The sequence below is a fragment of the Carcharodon carcharias genome, chromosome 2 (assembly GCF_017639515.1).
Source record: "Carcharodon carcharias isolate sCarCar2 chromosome 2, sCarCar2.pri, whole genome shotgun sequence".
Taxonomy (NCBI): domain Eukaryota; kingdom Metazoa; phylum Chordata; class Chondrichthyes; order Lamniformes; family Lamnidae; genus Carcharodon; species Carcharodon carcharias.
Window position 1 is genome coordinate 238,171,495 of NC_054468.1, and position 24,395 is coordinate 238,195,889.

Sequence of the window (24,395 nt, forward strand, 5' to 3'; positions counted from 1 at the left end):
GGGTTCGGGGTGTTTTATATGTTGAATAACAGATATCCGGGAGTGAGTTACCGACTGGAATCTCATCAGGGAGTTCGGGTTGGTTTATATATAGAATAACAGACACCCGGGAGTGAGTTACAGACTGGAATCTAATCGAGTGGTTCGGGGTGGTTTATATATAGAATAACAGATACCCGGGAATGAGTTACAGACCAGAATCTAATCGAGGGTTTCGGGGGGTTTATATGTAGAATAACACTTAGCCAGTCGTGAGTTACAGTCTGGAATCTAATCGAGGGGTTCGGGGTGTTTTATATGTTGAATAACAGATATCCGGGAGTGAGTTACCGACTGGAATCTCATCAAGGAGTTCGGTGGGGTTTATATATAGAATCACAGATACCTGGGAGTGAGTTACAGTCTGGAACCTAATCGAGGGTTTCGTGGTGTTTTTTATGTAGCATAACAGATACCCGGGAGTGAGTTACAGACTAGAATCTAATCGAGACGTTAGGGGTGTTTTATATGTAGATTAACAGATACCCAGGAGTGAGTTACAGACTGGAATCTAATTGAGGGGATCAGGTGGTTTATATATAGAATAACAGATACCTGGGTGTGAGGTACAGACTGGAATCTAATCGTGAGGTTCGGGGTGGTTTATATATAGAATAACAGATACCCGGGAGTGAGTTACAGACTGGAATCTAATCGCGTGGTTCGGGGTGGTTTATATATAAAATAACAGATAACTGGGAATGAGTTACAGACTGGAATCTAATCTAGGGGTTCAGGGTGTTTTATATATAGAATAACAGATACCCGGGAACGAGTTACAGACTGGAATTTAATCGAGGGCTTTAGGGGGGGTTTAAATATAGCATAACAGATACCCGGGGGTGAGTTACAGACTTGAATCTACTCAACGTGCTCGGGCTGGTTTTTATATATAGAATAACAGATACCCGGGAGTGAGTTACAGACTGGAATCTAATTCAGGGGATCAGGGTCGTTTATATATAGAATAACAGACACCTGGGTGTGAGGTACAGATTGGAATCTAATCGTGAGGTTCGGGGTGGTTTATATATAGAATAACAGATACCTGGGAGTGAGTTACAGACTGGAATCTAATTGAGGGATTCGGGGCGTTTTCTATATAGTATAGCAGATACCCGTGAGTGAGTTACAGACTGGAATCTAATCGAGGGGATCAGGGTGGTTTACATATAGAATAACAGATACCCGGGAGTGAGTTACAGACTGGAATCTAATCGAGGGTATCAGGGTTGTTTACATATAGAATAACAGATACCCGAGAGTGAGTTACAGATTGGAATCTAATCGAGGGGTTTGGGGTGGTTTATATATGGAATAACAGATACCTGGTAGAGAGTTACAGACTGGAATCTAATCAAGGGGTTCGGGGTGGTTTATATATAGAATAACAGACACCCGGGAATGAGTTACAGAGTGCAATCTAATCGAGGGTTTCGGGGTGGTTTATATATAGAATAACAGATACCCGGGAGTGAGTTACAGACTGGCATCTAATCGAGGGTTTCGGTGTGGTTTATATATAAAATAACAGATACCCGGGAGTGAGTTACAGTCTGGAATCTAATCGAGGGGTTCGGGGTGTTTTATATGTTGAATAACTGATACCCGGGAGTGAGTTACCGACTGGAATCTCATCAAGGGGCTCGGTGGGGTTTATATATAGAATAACAGATACCCGGGAGTGAGTTACTGTCTGGAATCTAATCGAGGGGTTCGGGGTGTTTTATATGTTGAATAACAGATACCCAGGAGTGAGTTACCGACTGGAATCTCATCAAGGGGCTCGGTGGGGTTTATATATAGAATAACAGATACCCGGGAGTGAGTTACAGTCTGGAATCTAATGGAGGGTTTCGGGGTTTTTCATATATAGCATAACAGATACCCGGGAGTGAGTTACAGTCTGGAATCTAATTGAGGGGATAGGGGTGTTTTATATGTAGATTAACAGATACCCAGAAGTGAGTTACAGACTGGAATCTAATCGAGGGGATCAGGTGGCTTACATATAGAATAACAGATACCTGGGTGTGAGGTACAGACTGGAATCTAATCGTGAGGTTCCGGGTGGTTTATATATAGAATAACAGATACCCGGGAGTGAGTTACAGACTGGAATCTAATCGCATGGTTCGTGGTGGTTTATATATAGAATAACAGATACCTGGGAATGAGTTACAGACTGGAATCTAATCGAGGGTTTCGGGGTGGTTTATATATAGAATAACAGATACCCGGGAGTTCGTTTCAGACTGGAATCTCATCGAGGTGTTCGGGGCGTTTTATATGTTGAAAACAGATACCCGGGAGTGAGTTACCGACTGGAATCTAATCGAGGGTTTCGGGGGGTTTATATGTAGAATAACACTTAGCCAGGAGTGAGTTACTGACTGGAATCTAATCGAGCGGCTCGGGGTGGTTTATATATAGAATAACAGATACCCGGGAGTGAGTTACAGACTGTAATCTAATTGAGGGCTTCGAGGTGGTTTATATATAGAATAACAGATACCCGGGAATGAGTTACAGACTGGAATCTAATCAAGGGGTTCGGGGTGGTTTATATATAGAATAACAGATACCTGGGTGTGAGGTACAGACTGGAAACTAATCGTGAGGTTCCTGGTGGTTTATATATAGAAAAACAGATACCCGGGAATGTGTTACAGACTGGAATCTAATCGAGGGTTTCGGGGGGTTTATATGTAGAATAACACTTAGCCAGTAGTGAGTTACAGTCTGGAATCCAATCGAGGGGTTCGGGGTGTTTTATATGTTGAATAACAGACATCCGGGAGTGAGTTACCGACTGGAATCTCATCAAGGAGTTCGGGTTGGTTTATATATAGAATAACAGATACCCGGGAGTGAGTTACAGACTGGAATCTAATCGAGTGGTTCGGGGTGGTTGATATATAGAATAACAGATACCCGGGAATGAGTTACAGACTGGAATCTAATCGAGGGTTTCGTGGGGTTTTAATGTAGAATAACACTTAGCCAGTAGTGAGTTACAGTCTGGAATCTAATCGAGGGGTTCGGGGTGTTTTATATGTTGAATAACAGATATCCGGGAGTGAGTTACCGACTGGAATCTCATCAAGGGGTTCGGTGGGGTTTATATATAGAATCACAGATACCCGGGAGTGAGTTACAGTCTGGAACCTAATCGAGAGTTTCGGGGTGTTTTATATGTAGCATAACAGATACCCGGGAGTGAGTTACAGTCTGGAATCTAATCGAGGGGTTAGGGGTGTTTTATATGTAGATTAACAGATACCCAGGAGTGAGTTACAGACTGGAATCTAATTGAGGGGATCAGGTGGTTTATATATAGAATAACAGATACCTGGGTGTGAGGTACAGACTGGAATCTAATCGAGTGGTTCGGGGTGGTTTATATATAGAATAACAGATACCTGGGAATGAGTTACAGACTGGAATCTAATCGAGGGTTTCGGGGTGGTTTATATATAGAATAACAGATACCCGGGAGTTTGTTACAGACTGGAATCTCATCGAGGTGTTCGGGGTGTTTTATATGTTAAATAACAGATACCCGGGAGTGAGTTACCGACTGGAATCTAATCAAGGGGTTCGGGGGGATTTATATATAGAATAACAGATACCCGGGAGTGAGTTGCAGTCTGGAATCTAATCGAGGGGTTCGGGGTGTTTTATATATAGAATAACAGATACCCGGGAATGAGTTACAGACTGGAATCTAATCGAGGGGTTCGGTGTGGTTTATATATAGAATAACAGATACCTGGGAGTGAGTTACAGACTGGAATCTAATCAAGGGGTTCGGGGTGTTTTATATATAGATTAACTGACACCCAGGAGTAAGTTACAGACTGGAATCTAATCAAGGTGTTCGGGGTGGTTTATATATAGAATATCAGATACCCGGGAGTGAGTTACAGACTGGAATCTAATCAAGGGTTTCGTGGGGTTTATATGTAGAATCACACTTACCCAGGAGTGAGTTACAGTCTGGAATCTAATTGAGGGTTTCGGGGTGTTTTATATGTTGAATAACAGATACCCGGGAGTGAGTTACCGACTGGAATCCAGTCAAGGGGTTTGGGGGGGTTTATATATAGAATCACAGATACCCGGGAGTGAGTTACAGTCTGGAATCTAATCGAGGGGTTCGGGTGGGTTTATATATAGAATAACAGATACCCGGGAGTGAGTTACAGTCTGGAATCTAATCGAGGGATTCGGGGTGTTTTATATATAGATTAACAGATACCCGGGAGTGAGTTACAGACTGGAATCTAATTGAGGGTTTCGGGGTGTTTTATATGTAGTATAACAGATACCCGGGAGTGAGTTACCGACTGGAATCTAGTCAAGGGGTTCAAGGGGGGTTTATATATAGAATAACAGATACCCGGGAGTGAGTTACAGTCTGGAATCTAATCCAGGGGTTCGGGTGGGTTTATATATAGAATAACAGATACCTGGGGGTGAGTTACAGACTGGAATCTAATCGAGGGGATCAGAGGGATTTATATTTAGAATAACAGATACCCGAGGGTTAGTTACAAACTGGAATCTAATCGAGGGGATCAGAGGGATTTATATTTAGAATAACAGATACCCGGGAGTGAGTTACAGACTGGAATCTAATCGAGGGGTTCGGGGTGTTTTATATATAGAATAACAGATACCCCGGGGTGAGTTACAGACTGGAATCTAATCGAGGGGTTCGGGGTGCTTTATATATAGAATAACAGATACCCGGGAGTGAGTTACAGTCTGGAATCTAATCGAGGGGTTCGGGGTGTTTTATATGTGGAATAACAGATACCCAAGAGTGAGTTACAGACTGGAATCTAATCGAGGGGTTCGGGGTGTTTTATATGTAGAATAACAGATACCCAAGAGTGAGTTACAGACTGGAATCTGACTGGATGGCTAATTTCCTTCCCTACTGAGGCATTAATGAACTGGATGGGTTTTTGCATCAATCGACAATGGTTTCAGGATCATTGTTACTGAGACTGCCTTTTCAATTCCAGATCTATTTGCTGAATTTAAGTTCCACCAGAGCAATGGTTTGGGCCTCTGGATTATTCATCCAGTGAAGAAAGCTTATGGAATACTTTCCTTTATTGGGTCAGGTATTTAATACAAAAGCAGGAATGTAATGATGGAACTGTATGAAATGCTGGTTAGGCCACAGCTGGAATTTTGTGTAGAGTTCTGGTCTCCACATTACAGGAAGGCCAGAATTGCTCTGGAGAGAGTGCAGAGGAGATTTACAAGAATGTTGCCAGGGCTTGAAAAATGCAGCTATGAGGAGAGATTGGATAGGCTAGGGTTGTTTTTCTTAGAGCAGAGGAGGCTGAGGGGTGGTCTAATTGAGGTGTGCAAAATTATGAGGGGCGTAGATAGGGTAGACAGGAAAGATGTGTTTCCCCGAGCTGGGGGGTCAATTACCAGGGGGCAGAGATTTAAGGTGATTGGTAGAAGGATTAGAGGGGACATGAGGCAAAACCGTTTCACCCTGAGGGTGGTGGGTGTCTGGAATTCACTGTCTAAGTTGGTGGTTGAGGCTGAAATGCTCAATTCATTTAAAAGGTACCTGGATCTGCATCTGAAGCGCTGCCACCTGCAAGGACCAGGTGCTGGAAAGTGGGACTAAAATGAGTGGCTAGTTTCTTTTTTCTCTTTTTGGTTGTCACAGACACGATGGGCTGAATGGCCTTTTTCTGCTCAGTAACTTTTCTATGGTTCTATAGTTCAGTGACATTACCATTACATCACCATCTCTCCTTTGTTGTCCAGTGATTGACCAATAGGTGTGCGATGGTAACAATTCCCATGTGTTCAACACTTTAATGAGCTTTTAAACCATCTAGTGTGTAATTTTCTTCTCTATTAGCTTTTGGCCAACATCAGTATCTACCTCGGTGCCATCACTGTTGGGATCATGTCTTACTATATGGCAGATCGCAAGCATCGCAAAGCCTTCCTCGAGGCTCGGCAATCTCTGGAGGTTAAACTCAATCTGGAGGAACAGAGCCAGCAGCAGGTGAGGGAGCTGGGGATATTTTTGGAAATATTCAGTGGAGAGACATAATCCATGAGATTGTGATGATAGGCTGCTATGTCTAACTCCTGCAACTGGACAGCAGAAAATGGAGAAACATTACTACAAGAGGTTACTCCTCTCACTCACACTGAATTTACCACATTCCTGGGGCTGAGTCTCACATAACCCCAGCATCGTGCACTCCCCAAACTAATCCCAATTTCCCCAGACAATTTTGCAATCCCTTTTCAGTATTAGTGTAGGACATTTCTCATTTTCTTCACTCGACAGAATTAACTTCCCTTTCATCTCCCAATTCTGTACCTGCTGCTTATCGGGAATCACAACTTTGTTTTGCCTGTTTCTGAATCAGTGGAATTGATGACTCTGCTGTTATCTATTCCATTTCTCATCTTCAATATCTCTTCAAAAGCCCATGAACTCCTCACTTACAGAAAAAATGAAGTCTTTCTTACTCCATCACTTCCTTACAATTCACATCCCTCACATAGAACCAACAGAGAAAATTCCATCAAACTCTCCTAGGACAGGTACAGCACGGGGTTAGATACAGAGTAAAGCTCCCTCTACACTGTCCCCATCAAACACTCCCAGGACAGGAACAGCACGGGGCTAGATACAGAGTAAATCTCCCTCTACACTGTCCCCATCAAACACTCCAGGGACAGGTACAGCATGGCATTAGATACTGAGTAAAGTTCCCTCTACACTGTCCCCATCAAACACTCCCAGGACAGGTACAGCACGGGGTTAGATACAGAGTAAATCTCCCTCTACACTGTCCCCATCAAACACTCCCAGGACAGGTACAGCACGCGGTTAGATACAGAGTAAATCTCCCTCTACACTGTCCCCATCAAACACTCCCAGGGCAGGTACAGCACGGGGTTAGATACAGAGTAAAGCTCCCTCTACACTGTCCCCATCACACACTCCAGGACAGGTACAGCACGGGGTTAGATACAGAGTAAATCTCCCTCTACACTGTCCCCATCAAACACTCCCAGGACAGGTACAGCACGGGGTTAGATACAGAGTAAATCTCCCTCTACACTGTCCCCATCAAACACTCCCAGGACAGGTACAGCACGCGGTTAGATACAGAGTAAATCTCCCTCTACACTGTCCCCATCAAATACTCCCAGGACAGGAACAGCACGGTGTTAGATACAGAGTAAAGCTCCCTCCACACTGTCCCCATCAAACACTCCCAGGACAGGTACAGCACGGGGTTAGATACAGAGTAAATCTCCCTCTACACTGTCCCCATCAAACACTCCCAGGACAGGTACAGCACGGGGGTTAGATACAGAGTAAAACTCCCTCTACACCATCCCCATCAAACACTCCCAGGGCAGGTACAGCACGGGGTTAGATACAGAGTAAATCTCCCTCTACACTGTCCCCATCAAACACTCCCAGGACAGGTACAGCACGGGGTTAGATACAGAGTAAATCTCCCTCTACACTGTCCCCATCAAACACTCCCAGGACAGGTACAGCAGTTTTTAGATACAGAGCAAAGCTCCCTCTACACTGTCCCCAAAAAACAGTAGTCATGACTCACTGAACATTTGGACAGGTATTGTTGCTCTAGGTCCCACGAACATTATTTCTGTGCCATGGTAACTGGGCTTTGGTCTCCCTGGGACCGTTATACTCTTTAATTGGTTACTGCACACCAGCGACTTTAACTCTGCCTCATTAAAAGTTTGACCTGTCTTCCTGTAAAATATTCCCTTGCTTGCCTTTCCTGTTTACATGTTGTGCTGCAGCGACTTTAGTATTGTCATCAGGGGTAGAATGCGTGATAGTAAACTCTCCTAATGGTTTCCTGGTTTCCCTATGCTGTAGTCGGTACAACTGAGAGAGCTGTTATCCACAGTGTCCAATCAGGAGCAACTGTCAGCGTGCAGCTCAGCTCTTGATCTGGAGCATCGCAGCTTATCCTCTCACTTTACCCCTGTCAGCAAGTTGTTTCCGCACAAAAGGAGGCCATTGGGCCCATTCTATCTTGCTGGCTCCCTGTCAAGCAATCCAGTCAGCCTCATTCTCCCCCTGTATCTCCTGCAACTGCCCATGTAATTTCCTTTTGAAATCATTGATCATCTCTGCTTCCACCAACCTGATAGGCAGAGAGCTCCAGCTCATTACCACTTGTGTTAACTTTTTCTTTAACTTCCTCACATTCCTCCTGCACCTCCTTCCCAAAATCTTAAATCTGTGTCCCCCAGTCTTTGTAGCATCAGCCAATGGGAACAGATTTTCTTTGTCTACCTTATCTAAACCTGTTATCATCTTGTACCCCTCTATCAAGCCTCCCCTCAATCCCTTTAGCTCCAAGGACAACAACCCCAGCTTCTCCAATCTGATCTTATAACTAAAATTCCACATGCCTGGAATTATTCTGGTCAATCTCTCCCACACCCTCTTATATCCTTCCTAAAGCGTGGTGAGTGGAACTGGACGTGGTATTCTAGTTGTGGTCTAACCAGCTTTATAAAGGTCCAGGGAAACTTACCAGCTTTTGTACTCAATGCCTCTGTTATGAAGCTCAAGGTTCCATGTGCTTTGCTAACTGTCCTGTCATCTTTAAGGATCTGTGCATTGAATCTCAAGGTTCCTTTGTTCCTGCACATCCTTTGGGCAGCATCTTCCTATCCCAACCGCTACAGGAATCATCACGGACAGGACAGGAAAGTTGAGGGAACAGCAGAAGGTCCATTGACTTAGGGCAGGAATTTCCAGTGTTGCAGCAGGTGGACCTGAAATCCGCCCTTTATAACTTTATCACTGGGGAGAAGTTTGGGTCCTGTGGGTGTGTGCACGCCCGACTCGATCGGGTGTAAACTAGTGTGTGATCCGGACGGGAACTCACCCGATGTTTTGGTCAGCGAGTGTGTGCCAGAGTTGGCAGTGTGCCCGCCGTCAGTTAAGAGGCCTATTAAACCATTAAAGTTTTAATTAACAGCGACTTTCCAATGGTATGATTAACGGGTGGGTGAATTGCCCAGGCAGCTGTTAGATTTTCCTGGAAACCTCATCCACAGGTGAGTGAGGTTTCTGGAATTAGGTTACAAAAAGTTAAAAATGTTTGAGCAGAATTTTTCTAATGTATATGTTTAGTTTAATATATATGTAATATATAATATGTAATATGAAATATATAATATATATATGTATAGTATAATGTATATGTTTAGTATAATGTATATGTTTAGGTGAGTGAGTCCGATGTGTGGACATTTTTTTCTGCGTTTATAAATATTTGGTGGTTTTAAATACTTCAGTACCCAGAGATGGCGGCTCTGCCTTCAGGGGGCTTTCAGTGAGCACCACCCCCCCAACTCCGTCCCCCCACCCCCATAATCACCCCCCCCCACCGTGCTCATCCTCCCCCCACCCCCGTGCTCACCCTCCTCCCATGCTCCATGCTCACCCTCCCCCCACCCCTGTGCTCACCCTCCCCCCACCCCCGTGCTCACCCTCCCCCCATCCTGCCAACGCTGGCTGGCCGTTAATTGGCCGGTTAGGGGCCGATCGCTCCTGGGCCCACCCACTGCACCTGCCCAATGACCCAAAAGTCCTGCCCGTGAGGTCTCTCCCTATCCCTCCTGCCAAAATGCATCATCTCACTCTTCCCTGTATTAAATTACATCAGCTACTTGACTGCCCATTCTGCCCCCCTTATCTAGGTACTATTGCACTCGATAGGTCTCATCCTCACTGTTTGCTACATCTCCAAGTTTGATATCATCAGCCTATGTTGAAATTTGACTCTGTAATTCCAATGGCAGGAAAAAATTGTGCTTCTATCATGGACCCTTGGGAAATACCACTGTCTCTCTCATCTAATCTAAAGAATAACCCATTTACCACAACCCACTGTTTTCTGTTCTCAAACCAATTCTTTTATCACTGACCCTATTTGCCTTTGACCTTACTGTACTGTGAGCCTCAGTTTTGTTCACCAGCCTTTTATGTGGCACTTTGTCAAGAGCTTTCTTACATCCATATAAACAACATCCACCACATTCTCTTCATCAACCTTCTCTGTTACTTCATCAAAAAATTCAATTCGATTAGTCAAACACAATCTCCCTTTTACAAATCTGTGCTGGCTCTCCTTAATTAACTCAAATCTCTCCAAGTGCTTATTGATTTTTCCCTGATTATTGTTTCTAAATCCTTACCCGTTACTGATGTTTAACGGACTGGTCTGTGATTACTGGGAATGTCCACACCTTTTCTTGAATAAGGGCGACACATTCGCCACTTTCCAATCCTCTGGAACTTCCCCTGTATCTGGGAAAGTTTGGAAGATTATGGCCCTTCCACCATCTCCACTCTCGCATCCCTTAAAATCCTGGGATAAAAGCCATCTCAACCAAGTGACTTACCCACTGTATACATAGCCAGTCTTTCCAGTGCAATCTGCTTCTTAATTTTCACACCATCCATTACATCCACCATCTCCACTTCTGATATTTTATTCAATTCCCCGTCAGTAAACACTGATACAAAGTACTTAATAAATATTCTCGTCCTACACCTAAACATTACACCTAAACATTACACCTAAACATTACACCTAAACATTACACCTAAACATTACACCTAAACATTACGCCTAAACATTACGCCTAAACATTACACCTAAACATTACACCTAAACATTACGCCTAAACATTACACCTAAACATTACACCTAAACATTACACCTAAACATTACGCCTAAACATTACACCTAAACATTACACCTAAACATTACGCCTAAACATTACGCCTAAACATTACACCTAAACATTACGCCTAAACATTACACCTAAACATTACGCCTAAACATTACACCTAAACATTACACCCAAACATTACACCTAAACATTACACCTAAACATTACGCCTAAACATTACACCTAAACATTACACCTAAACATTACGCCTAAACATTACGCCTAAACATTACGCCTAAACATTACACCTAAACATTACGCCTAAACATTACACCTAAACATTACACCCAAACATTACACCTAAACATTACACCTAAACATTACACCTAAACATTACACCTAAACATTACACCCAAACATTACACCTAAACATTACACCTAAACATTACGCCTAAACATTACGCCTAAACATTACGCCTAAACATTACACCTAAACATTACGCCTAAACATTACACCTAAACATTACACCCAAACATTACACCTAAACATTACACCTAAACATTACACCTAAACATTACACCTAAACATTACACCTAAACATTACACCTAATCAGAGACTTTTCTCATTCTTTCAATCTGCTCCCAGATCCCATGGCTTTGACCATGTATCTCACTCAACATTGGATAATGCTCATTGCCTCTGGTTCCTGGTCATTGTCTCTAACTGGCTGCTTCTCTCAGGAGAATGAGCTGCTCCTAGCATCAGGGAACAGACCCCACTCCAGTCCAGCCCGTGCTTCATTTGGACCCTTCCCTCCCCTCTCCTCCCTCCCCTCCCCCCTGACAATCCCCTCTCTCCCCACCCGTCCCCTCCCCACTACTCCCCTTCCCACCCCTCCCTTCTCCTTCCCACCACTCCCCTCTCGTATCCTCTCTCCCTTATCCTCCCCTCCCCTCCCCTCTCGTGTCCTCCCCTCCACTCCCGTATCCTCCCTCCTGTACCCTCCCCTCCCGTATCCTCCCTCCTGTACCCTCCCCTCCCATATCCTCCCTCCTGTACCCTCCCCTCCCGTATCCTCCCTCCTGTACCCTCCCCTCCCGTATCCTCCCTCCTGTACCCTCCCCTCCCGTATCCTCCCTCCTGTACCCTCCCCTCCCGTATCCTCCTTCCTGTACCCTCCCCTACTGTATCCTCCCTGCCGTACCCTCCCCTCCCGTATCCTCCCTCCCATATTCTCCCCTCGTCTCTCCTCCCCTCCCCTCCTGTATCCTCCCTGCCATATCCTCCCTCCTGTACCCTCCCTCCCCCTCCCATATCCTCTCTCCCATATCCTCTCTCCCATATCCTCCCTCCCATATCCTCCCCTCCCGTATCCTCCCCTTCCCTCCTGTATCCTCCCTCCCATATCCTCCCCTCCCATATCCTCCTTCCTGTACCGTCCCCTACTGTATCCTCCCTCCCGTACCCTCCCCTCCCGTATCCTCCCTCCCATATTCTCCCCTCGCCTCTCCTCCCCTCCCCTCCTGTATCCTCCCTGCCATATTCTCCCCTCCCATATCCTCCCTCCCATATCCTCCCCTCCTGTATCCTCCCCTTCCCTCCTGTATCCTCCCTCCCATATCCTCCCCTCCCGTATCCTCCCCTCCTGTATCCTCCCCTCCCGTATCCTCCCCTCCCCTCCCGTATCCTCCCTCCCATATCCTCCCCTCCCTCCCGTATCCTCCCCTCCCTCCCATATCCTCACCTGCTGTATCCTCCCCTCCCCTCCCGTATCCTCCCTCCCGTATCCTCCCTCCCATATCCTCCCTCCCATATCCTCCCCTCCCGTATCCTCCCTCCCATATCCTCCCTCCCGTATCCTCCCCTCCTGTATCCTCCCCTCCCGTATCCTCCCGTCCCCTCCCGTATCCTCCCCTCCCGTATCCTCCCCTCCCGTATCCTCCCCTCCCGTATCCTCCCCTCCCTCCCGTATCCTCCCCTCCCTCCCGTATCCTCACCTGCTGTATCCTCCCCTCCCGTATCCTCCCCTCCCGTATCCTCCCCTCCCGTATCCTCCCCTCCCGTATCCTCCCCTCCTGTATCCTCCCCTCCCCCCCGTATCCTCACCTGCTGTATCCTCCCCTCCCGTATCCTCCCCTCCCGTATCCTCCCCTCCCGTATCCTCCCCTCCCATATCCTCCCCTCCCCGTATCCTCCCCTCCCTCCCGTATCCTCACCTGCTGTATCCTCCCCTCCCGTATCCTCCCCTCCCGTATCCTCCCCTCCCGTATCCTCCCCTCCCCCCGTATCCTCACCTGCTGTATCCTCCCCTCCCCTCCTGTATCCTCCCTCCCGTATCCTCCCCTCCCATATCCTCCCCTCCCCTTCCATATCCTCCCCTCCCCTCCCCTCCTGTATCCTCCCTTCCCATATCCACCCCGCCCCTCCCCTCCTCTATCCACCCCTCATCCTCTTCCCTTTATCTCATCCCCTCCCCTCTCCCTCCCCCAACTTATTTCTGGACTCGGGGAGGTGGGGGGGTGCGGGGGGTGGGGGGTGGTTGCCCCATTGCTGGCAGCATTTTGGCAGGTTCTGTAAATGCCCCTAAGTGGGGCAGAATGCTGATTCCTGTGGCAACCTCCCCTGGGAAACTCAGCCTGAGGTGGGACTACATTGACGCGCTGTCCTGGACCTTCATTCCCTCTCACCTCCGAACCCACCTCGGTGGCAAAATTCAGCCCTAAGACTCCCCTCAACACCCTCCTGTTATCGGCTTGGAGTCTTCCCTTCATCATATTTTGTCCTTTTCCAGGAACGTCTCCTTCTCTCTATCCTACCGAAGCACATTGCAGATGAGATGTTAAACGACATGAAAAAGGACAAGGAGTCGAAGGAGCTCCAGCAATTCAACACCATGTACATGTACCGACACGAGAGCGTCAGGTACAGAGCAGGGGGAAACCAGAGAGAGAGAAGGAGAGGGAGAGGAATAGAGTGGAAAGAGTGACAAAGGGAGAGAAGGGGAGAAGAGGGAGGGTCATTGTCTGTTGCACAGAGATAGAGTTTTGGATGTTATGTCCAGAAGTGAGAAGAGGTTTCTGCAGTTTGCGAGATTACTACCTTTGGATTGTTGAGATCCAGGCTGGAGTGAGAGAGGTGTGAGTGAACCCTGCACCAGTCAGATGCTGGATGTGGTGGGTGCAATGGCTGTTAGGTGCGGAGGGCACTGGGTAGAGTGGGTGTTGTGGGGGGTCTGTGTGTGTGGGGGGCTGCGTGTGTGGGGGGCTGCGTGTGTGGGGGGCTGCGTGTGTGGGGGTCTGCGTGTGTGGGGGGTCTGCGTGTGTGGGGGGTCTGCGTGTGTGGGGGTTTGCGTGTGTGGGGGGGGCTGCGTGTGTGTGGGGGGTCTGCGTGTGTGGGGGGATTTGCGTGTGTGGGGGGGGTCTGCGTGTGTGTGGGGGGATTTGCGTGTGTGGGGGGCTGCGTGTGTGTGGGGGGGTTTGCGTGTGTGTGGGGGGGCTGCGTGTGTGGGGGGGCTGCGTGTGTGGGGGGTCTGCGTGTGTGGGGGGATTTGCGTGTGTGTGGGGGTCGGCATGTGTGGGGGTCTGCGTGTGTGTGGGGGGCTGCGTGTGTGGGGGGGTTTGCGTGTGTGTGGGGGTCGGCATGTGTGGGGGTCTGCGTGTGTGTGGGGGGCTGCGTGTGTGGGGGGGCTGCGTGTGTGAATTACGGGCTGGTTAGCCCAACATCAGTTGTTGGGAAAATGCTGGAAATTGAAAACAAAAACAAAAATAGCTGGAAAAACTCAGCAGGTCTGGCAGCATCTGCGGAGAGGGACACAGTTACCGTTTCGAGTCCGTATGACTCTTCAGCAGAACTAAGTAAAAATAGAAGAGAGGTGAAATATAAGCTGGTTTAAGGCGAGGGTGGGACAAGTAGAGCTGGATAGAGGGCCAGTGATAGGTGGAGATAACCAAAAGATGTCACAGACAAAAGGACAAAGAGGTGTTGAAGGAGGTGATATTATCTAAGGAATGTGCTAGTTAAGAATGGAAAGCAGGACAGACAAGGTACAGAGAGCCCTAGTGGGGGTGGGGTGAAGGAATCAAAAAAGACAGAGATAAAACAATGGATGGAAATACATTTAAAAATAATGGAAATAGGTGGGAAAAGAAAAATCTATATAAATTATTGGGAAAAGGGGGATCGGAAAGGGGGTGGGAATGGAGGAGAGATTCATGATCTAAAATTGTTGAACTCAATATTCAGTCTGGAAGGCTGTAAAGTGCCTAGTCGGAAGATGAGGTGTTGTTCCTCCAGTGTGCGTTGAGCTTCACTGGAACATTGCAGCAGGCCAAGGATGGACATGTGGGCAAGAGAGCAGGGTGGAGTGTTGAAATGGCAAGCGACAGGGAGGTTTGGGTCATGCTTGCGGACAGACTGAAGGTGTTCTGCAAAGCGGTCACCCAGTCTGCGTTTGGTCTCTCCAACGTAGAGGAAACCACATTGGGAGCAGTGAATGCAGGAGACTAAATTGAGGGAAGTGTAAGTGAAATGCTGCTTCACTTGAAAGGAGTGTTTGGGCCCTTGGACAGTGAGGAGAGAGGGGGTAAAGGGGCAGGTGTTACACCTTCTGTGGTTGCATGGGAAAGTGCTGTGGGAGGGGGTTGAGGTGTAGGGAGTGACGGAGGAGTGGACCAGGGTGTCCCGGAGGGAACGATCCCTGCGGAATGCCGCCGGGGGGGGTGAAGGGAAGATTTGTTTGGTGGTGGCATCATGCTGGAGTTGGCGGAAATGGCGGAGGATGATCCTTTGAATGCGGAGGCTGGTGAAGATGAAGAGTCATACGGACTCGAAACGTTAACTGTGTTCCTCTACGTAGATACTGTCAGACCTGCTGAGTTTTTCCAGGTATTTTTGTTTTTGTTTTGGATTTCCAGCAACCTCAGTATTTTGCTTTTATATAAGGGCTCATGGAGTTGGGGATAATATATTAACATGGATAGAGGATTGGTTAACAGAAAGCAGAGAGTGGGCATAAATGGGAATTTTTTCAGATTGGCAGACAGTGAATAGTGGAGTGTCACAAGGATCAGTGCTGGGGCCTCAGTTATTTACAATCACGATTACTGAGTTAGATGAAAGGACAGAGAGTAATGTATCTAAGTTTGCTGATGGTACCGAGCTGGGTGGGAAGGTAAACTGTGCGGAGGACACAGGGAGGCTGCAAAGGGACATAGACAGGGTAAGTGAGAGAGCAACAAAATGGCAGATGGAGTATAATGTGGGGAAGTGTGAGGTTATTCACTATTTTTTCTTTGGTTGTAAGAATAGAAAAACAGAATATATTTTAAAGTGAGAAACTTGCAAGTGTTGATATTAAAAGAGACTTGGATGTGCTCTTACAGAAAGTTAGCATGCAGGTACAGCAAGCAATTAGGAAGGCAAATAGCATGTTGACATTTATTACAAGGGGATCAGGGCACAAGAATAAGGAAGACATGCTACAATTGTACAGGGTTCTGGTGAGACCACATCTGGAATACTGTGTGTAGTTTTTGTCTCTGTATTTAAGAAAGGATAAACTTGCATTGGAGGCTGCACAGTGAAGGTTCACTAGATTGGGATGAGGGGGTTGTCCTTTGATAAGAGGCTGAGTAAATTGGGATTATATTTTATGGAATTTAGAAGGATGAGAGGCAATTCCATTGAAACATACAAGATTCTGAAGGGGTTTGACAGGGTGGATGCTGAGAGATTGTTTCCCCTGGTCGGTGAATCTAACACACGGCGGGCTCAGTCTCAGGATAAGGAGCCGATCATTTCGGACTGAGATGAGGAGAAATTACTTCACCAAAAGGATTGTGATTGTTTGGAATTCTGTATCCCAGGGAATTGTGGAGACTCTATCATTGAATACATTTCGGGCTGGGATAGAGAGATCTTTATTCTCTCAGGGGATTAGGGGATATGGGGAGTGGGTGGGAAAGTGCAGTTAATGCCCGATGGCAGAGCAGGCTCGATGGGCCGAATGGCCTGCTCCTATATTTTATGTTGTATTTGTGTTGGTTCTGGGCACCTGCAGCTTTTAATATGTTTTTCTTGCTCCTCCAGCATCCTCTTTGCTGATATTGTCGGATTCACCCAGTTATCATCGAGCTGCAATGCTCAGGAACTCGTCAAACTCCTCAATCAGCTCTTCGCTCGCTTTGATAAACTGGCAGCGGTGAGTCCGTCCTGACCCGGGGCACTGTCCCCCAACCCCCACCCAGCGCCCGCTCCTCACCCCCACCCCCACCCAGCGCCCGCTCTTCACCCCCACCCCCACCCAGCGCCCACTCCCCACCCCCACCCAGCGCCCGCTCCTCACCCCCACCCCCACCCAGCGCCCGCTCTTCACCCCCACCCCCACCCAGCGCCCACTCCCCACCCCCACCCAGCGCCCGCTCCTCACCCACACCCCCACCCAGCGCCCGCTCTTCACCCCCACCCCCACCCAGCGCCCACTCCCCACCCCCACCCAGCGCCCGCTCCTCACCCCCACCCCCACCCAGCGCCCGCTCCTCACCCCCACCCCCACCCAGCGCCCGCTCTTCACCCCCACCCCCACCCAGCGCCCACTCCCCACCCCCACCCAGCGCCCGCTCCTCACCCCCACCCCCACCCAGCGCCCGCTCTTCACCCCCACCCCCACCCCCACCCCCACCCAGCGCCCACTCCCCACCCCCACCCAGCGCCCGCTCTTCACCCCCACCCCCACCCAGAGCCCACTCCCCACCCCCACCCCCCACCCAGCGCCCGCTCTTCACCCCCACCCCCACCCCCACCCCCACCCCCACCCAGCGCCCGCTCTTCACCCCCACCCCCACCCAGCGCCCACTCCCCACCCCCACCCAGCGCCCACTCCCCACCCCCACCCAGCGCCCGCTCCTCACCCCCACCCCCACCCAGCGCCCGCTCTTCACCCCCACCCCCACCCAGCGCCCACTCCTCACCCCCACCCAGCGCCCACTCCCCACCCCCACCCCCCACCCAGCGCCCACTCCTCACCCCCACCCCCCACCCCCACCCCCACCCCCACCCAGCGCCCACTCCCCACCCCCACCCAGCGCCCGCTCCTCACCCCCACCCCCACCCAGCGCCCGCTCTTCACCCCCACCCCCCACCCAGCGCCCGCTCTTCACCCCCACCCCCACCCAGCGCCCACTCCCCACCCCCACCCCCCACCCAGCGCCCGCTCTTCATCCCCACCCAGCGCCCGCTCTTCACCCCCACCCCCACCCCCCACCCCCACCCCCACCCCCACCCCCACCCAGCGCCCGCTCTTCACCCCCACCCCCACCCAGCGCCCACTCCCCACCCCCACCCAGCGCCCGCTCTTCACCCCCACCCAGCGCCCGCTCCTCACCCCCACCCCCACCCAGCGCCCGCTCTTCACCCCCACCCCCACCCAGCGCCCACTCCCCACCCCCACCCAGCGCCCGCTCTTCACCCCCACCCAGCGCCCACTCCTCACCCCCACCCCGCGCCCGCTCCCCACCCCCACCCCCACCCAGCGCCCACTCCCCACCCCCACCCCCCACCCCCACCCCCACCCAGCGCCCCGCTCTTCATCCCCACCCAGCGCCCGCTCTTCACCCCCACCCCCACCCCCACCCCCACCCCCACCCCCACCCCCACCCAGCGCCCACTCCCCACCCCCACCCAGCGCCCACTCCTCACCCCCACCCAGCGCCCGCTCTTCACCCCCACCCCCACCCCCACCCAGCGCCCGCTCCCCACCCCCACCCCCACCCAGCGCCCACTCCCCACCCCCACCCAGCGCCCGCTCTTCACCCCCACCCCCACCCAGAGCCCACTCCCCACCCCCACCCCCACCCAGCGCCCACTCCTCACCCCCACCCCCACCCAGCGCCCGCTCCCCCACCCCCACCCCCACTCCCCACCCCCACCCCCACCCCCACCCCCACCCAGCGCCCACTCCCCACCCCCACCCCCACCCCCACCCCCACCCCCACCCAGCGCCCGCTCCCCACCCCCACCCAGCGCCCACTCCTCACCCCCACCCCCACCCAGCGCCCGCTCTTCACCCCCACCCCCACCCCCACCCAGCGCCCACTCCTCACCCCCACCCTCACCCCCACCCCCACCCCCCACCCAGGCGCCCACTCCCCACCCCCCACCCCCACCCCCACCCCCACCCCCGCCCCCACCCAGCGCCCACTCCCCACCCCCACCCCCCACCCCCACCCCCACCCCCACCCCCACCCAGCGCCCCACTCCCCACCCCCACCCCCACCCCCACCCCCACCCAGCGCCCACTCCCCACCCCCACCCCCACCCCCACCCCCACCCAGCGCCCACTCCTCACCCCCACCCTCACCCCCACCCCCACCCCCCCACCCAGCGCCCACTCCCCACCCCCACCCCCACCCCCACCCCCCACCCCCACCCAGCGCCCACTCCCCACCCCCCACCCCCACCCCCACCCCCACCCCCACCCCCACCCAGCGCCCACTCCCCACCCCCACCCCCACCCCCACCCCCACCCCCCACCCCACCCAGCGCCCACTCCTCACCCCCACCCCCACCCCCCACCCCCACCCAGCGCCCACTCCCCACCCCCCCCCCCACCCAGCGCCCGCTCCCCACCCCCACCCCCACCCAGCGCCCACTCCCCACCCCCCACCCCCCACCCAGCGCCCGCTCCTCACCCCCACCCCCCACCCCCACCCCCACCCCCACCCAGCGCCCCGCTCTTCATCCCCACCCAGCGCCCGCTCTTCACCCCCACCCCCACCCCCACCCCCACCCCCACCCCCACCCAGCGCCCGCTCTTCACCCCCACCCCCACCCAGCGCCCACTCCCCACCCCCACCCCCCACCCAGCGCCCGCTCTTCATCCCCACCCAGCGCCCCGCTCTTCACCCCCACCCCCACCCCCACCCAGCGCCCGCTCCCCACCCCCACCCCCACCCAGCGCCCACTCCCCACCCCCCACCCCAGCGCCCGCTCTTCATCCCCACCCAGCGCCCGCTCTTCAACCCCCACCCCCACCCCCACCCCCACCCCCACCCCCACCCCCCACCCAGCGCCCACTCCCACCCCCACCCAGCGCCCACTCCCCACCCCCACCCAGCGCCCGCTCTTCACCCCCACCCAGCGCCCACTCCTCACCCCCACCCCCACCCCCACCCCCACCCCCACCCCCACCCCCACCCCCACCCAGCGCCCGCTCTTCACCCCCACCCAGCGCCCACTCCTCACCCCCACCCAGCGCCCACTCCCCACCCCCACCCAGCGCCCACTCCCCACCCCCACCCAGCGCCCACTCCCCACCCCCACCCAGCGCCCACTCCCCACCCCCACCCAGCGCCCACTCCTCACCCCCACCCCCACCCAGCGCCCACTCCTCACCCCCACCCCCACCCAGCGCCTGCTCCCCACCCCCACCCCCACCCCCACCCCCACCCCCACCCCCACCCAGCGCCCACTCCCCACCCCCCACCCCCACCCCCACCCCCACCCCCACCCCCACCCAGCGCCCACTCCCCACCCCCCACCCCCACCCAGCGCCCGCTCCCCACCCCCACCCAGCGCCCACTCCTCACCCCCACCCCCACCCAGCGCCCGCTCCCCACCCCCACCCCCACCCAGCGCCCGCTCCCCACCCCCACCCCCACCCAGCGCCCACTCCCCACCCCCACCCCCACCCAGCGCCCGCTCTTCACCCCCACCCCCACCCAGCGCCCACTCCTCACCCCCACCCCCACCCCCACCCCCACCCCCACCCAGCGCCCACTCCCCACCCCCACCCCCACCCCCACCCCCACCCCCACCCCCACCCAGCGCCCACTCCCCACCCCCACCCCCACCCCCACCCCCACCCCCACCCCCACCCAGCGCCCACTCCCCACCCCCACCCCCACCCCCACCCCCACCCCCACCCCCACCCAGCGCCCACTCCTCACCCCCACCCCCCACCCCCACCCCCACCCAGCGCCCACTCCTCACCCCCACCCCCACCCCCACCCCCACCCAGCGCCCACTCCTCACCCCCACCCCCACCCCCACCCCCACCCAGCGCCCACTCCCCACCCCCACCCCCACCCAGCGCCCACTCCCCACCCCCACCCCCACCCCCACCCAGCGCCCGCTCCCCACCCCCACCCCCACCCAGCGCCCACTCCCCACCCCCACCCCCCACCCAGCGCCCACTCCTCACCCCCACCCCCACCCAGCGCCCGCTCTTCACCCCCACCCCCACCCCCACCCCCACCCAGCGCCCGCTCCTCACCCCCACCCCCACCCAGCGCCCACTCCTCACCCCCACCCCCACCCCCACCCCCACCCAGCGCCCGCTCCTCACCCCCACCCCCACCCAGCGCCCGCTCCTCACCCCCACCCCCACCCCCACCCCCGCCCGGCACCCGCTCCCCACCCCCACAGTCGCGCCGTGTGCAGACACATCTTGGACACTCGCTGCCCACATACTCACAATGTGCAGACGCTGGAATTATTCACACTGGGGACTGGGAGCACACGGTGTGAGCTGTGAGCTGACGGGCAGCAGGTGACTATGACCTTTACATGCGACTGTTCCTCACCATTGGGTTACCAGGAGATAATAATCTCCCTCCTTCCCTCAGAAATACCATCAGCTGCGGATCAAGATCCTGGGAGATTGTTACTACTGTATCTGTGGATTACCAGATAACCGGGATGATCACGCTGCCTGCTCCATCCACATGGGTCTGGCAATGGTCGACGCCATCTCGTGAGTACATTTTGACAGGGCCACAGCGATCCCAGAGGCCCTGGACCAACAACAGGCCCCAGACTAACGACAGGGTTCAGTCAGGCCCTGGACCAAAACCTAGTGACTGTCCTTCCTTGAAGGCTCTGATCTAAAAAGCTGTTTCCCTTGTGGGTCAGATGCTGAGGTTGGGTTTGCATTCTGGGCCTCCCTAACCTACACTGAGGACCAGGAGGATCCACGCGGAGCATTACTGCAGACAGGGGGGCGGTGATGGTGTGCAAGCCCAGCTCGCTGGGTGCACCCTCCTCTGCTGAAGCTCACTGCTTATAGGCATCAGACCGAAGGCCCTGAATAGCCAGGGGCACTCCCCATTGGGGAAATTCCCCTTTAAACAGGGTCCTGATGATGAGTGTCTCCACTGGGCCCCATTTTGGACGGCAGAATCTCTCCTTGGGGAGGTTGTGCCTGTGCACTGGGACTTCAGGGTGGGGTCAAGAGGGAGGACTCTGAAAGTGGGCTCTTTCCAGAGTGGGCGCTGGATGTTGGGTGCTGCATGTTGGTTGCTGCATGTTGGTTGCTGCATGTTGGGTGCTGCATGTTGGGCGCTGGATGTTGGGCGCTGGATGTTGGGCGCTGGATGTTGGGCGCTGGGTGCTTGTGGTGCCATTATTTTGGGTGCTCTCGTCATTCCTCCACCTCCTTCCTTGCCACTGACAGGTTTCTCTGTTGCAGGTATGTTCGTGAAAAGACTAAAACCGAGGTGAATATGCGAGTTGGGATCCACACTGGCACAGTCCTAGGTGGAGTCCTGGGGCAGAAGAACTGGCAATACGATGTCTGGTCCACCGATGTGACACTGGCAAACAAGATGGAGGCTGGTGGTATCCCTGGGTGGGTATTATTATTTGAAGCTCTTTATTGACCAAACTGGCCAAATCTCACCAAAAACAAACAGACAGGCGGTGGGGGTGGGGGTGGGGGAGGGGGAGGGGGAGGAGGTGGGGGGGTGTCTAGAATTCCCCAGTGCCTCCCCACCCCTGACCTGCCAGCAGTTTCACATTTTGAGACTGGCAAGAGGGGTTCGGGGGGGCAGTTTACCCTGCTCAGGCTTAGGGTGCAGAGGGTGGGCCTCGGTCAATGGCCCCATCCTCCATTGGGTGCCCTTCCCACTCCCGACCAAGGTCTGACCCCAATGGATGCTCCTTCCCCCCTCATCATCATCATCATCATCATCATCAGGTCCCCAGGCCTCTCTTCCCACCCCCGGTGTCTCTGATCCCCTCCCCACTGTGAGACAGCCCCCCCATTACTGGGGCTGAGTTCGAATCTGGTGACTCCCTGTAGTTCCAGTCCTGGCCACTGCTGCCATTGGCACTGCTGAGACTACACAGTTTCTGGCCAATCAGATTGACCAGAGATGGGGCTTCTGCCATGGGGGTGGGGGTGGGGAGGACTCGTCCCATCTGCAGCCAATTGCTCCTCAGCTCCTGTAATTGGCAGAGATTTGTTCCCATCCCACACACAGCAATGTGAAAATGACCAGATCATCTGCTTTCTAGCTTTGTTGGTTGAATGAATAATGGAAGAAGCTGTCTGTTCTTCAGATAGCATCACAGGATCTTTTCCATCCACCCAAAGTGAGGCCACAGTTAACGGTGCAATTGGGGAGATGTGGTAAATCAAAGATTACAGAAAAGGCAAGAGAGAAAGGTATTAATATGGGAAATGATCACTGTCGCTGGGTCAAAATCTTGGGAGTCCCTTCCTAACAGCACTGTGGGTGTACCTACACCACACAGACTGCAGCGGCTCAAGAGGGTGGTGGGAATCTGGAACTCACTGCCTCAAAGGGTGGTAGAAGCAGAAACCTTCATAATATTTAACAAGTATTTGGATGTACACTTGCAGTGCCATGGTATACAAGGCTATGGGCCTAGTGCTGGAAAATGGGATTAGAGTAGTTAGGTGCTTGTTTGACCAGTGCAGACTCGATGGGCCGAAGGGCCTTTTTCTGTGCTGTAGACCTCTATGACTCTAAGGCAGCTCACCAACACTTTCTCAAGGGCAATTAGGGCTGGGCAATAAATGCTGGCCCAGCTAGCGAAGCCCACATCCCATAAATGAATTTTTTAAAAAGTGAACCGGTAAGGGCAATTGTGAGGGTAGGAAGGCAGAGCTGGCTAGAGTGAGCTGGCAAATGAGGTTAAGGGACATGTCAATGAAAGTTGAGTGGCAGAAATTTAAAGGGATATTTCAAAATACACAATATATATATATATTCCAATGAGAAAGAAACATTCCAAGGGGAGGACCCAGTATCCGTGGGTAACTAAAAATGTTGAAGACAGTATCAAACTTAAAGAAAAAGCATAAAATTACACAAAGACAGGTGGCAGGTCAGGAGCTTGGAAAGAATAGCAAAGGATGACTAAAAGCACTGACCCTCCGACAGCGCGGCGCTCCCTCCGCACTGACCCTCCGACAGCGCGGCGCTACCTCCGCACTGACCCTCCGACAGCGCGACGCTCCCTCCGCACTGACCCTCCGACAGCGCGGCGCTCCCTCCGCACTGACCCTCGGACAGCGCGGCGCTCCCTCCGCACTGACCCTCCAACAGCGCGGCGCTCCCTCCGCACTGACCCTCCGACAGCGCGGCGCTCCCTCCGCACTGACCCTCCGACAGCGCGGCGCTCCCTCCACACCAAACCCTGAATTTTGAAGTCTCTTGAGTAGACTTGACCCATGACCTCCTGATTCAGAGTTGTGCCTGCTGCCTGAGGTACACTGATACTCCCCATTGTCCACACAGAGGATGCAGCAGCTGGTCATAGTCCATTTCAGGATTCCTCCTGCCCAGGTCTTGTCTCTTCAGCCAAGCC

The 24,395-nt window shown here is 53.4% G+C and overlaps 1 protein-coding gene across 1 annotated transcript in view; it reads left to right on the forward strand.

Moving 5' to 3' along the window:
- adcy3a (adenylate cyclase 3a) overlaps positions 1 to 24,395 on the forward strand; it is a 215,439-nt gene that overhangs the window by 62,772 nt on the left and 128,272 nt on the right. Inside the window, exons 2-6 of the mRNA XM_041207923.1 lie at positions 5,939 to 6,088; positions 13,576 to 13,706; positions 16,872 to 16,983; positions 21,407 to 21,534; positions 22,249 to 22,407. Of these exons, the coding sequence (XP_041063857.1) occupies positions 5,939 to 6,088; positions 13,576 to 13,706; positions 16,872 to 16,983; positions 21,407 to 21,534; positions 22,249 to 22,407 (680 nt within the window). The remainder of the gene's footprint in view (positions 1 to 5,938; positions 6,089 to 13,575; positions 13,707 to 16,871; positions 16,984 to 21,406; positions 21,535 to 22,248; positions 22,408 to 24,395) is intronic.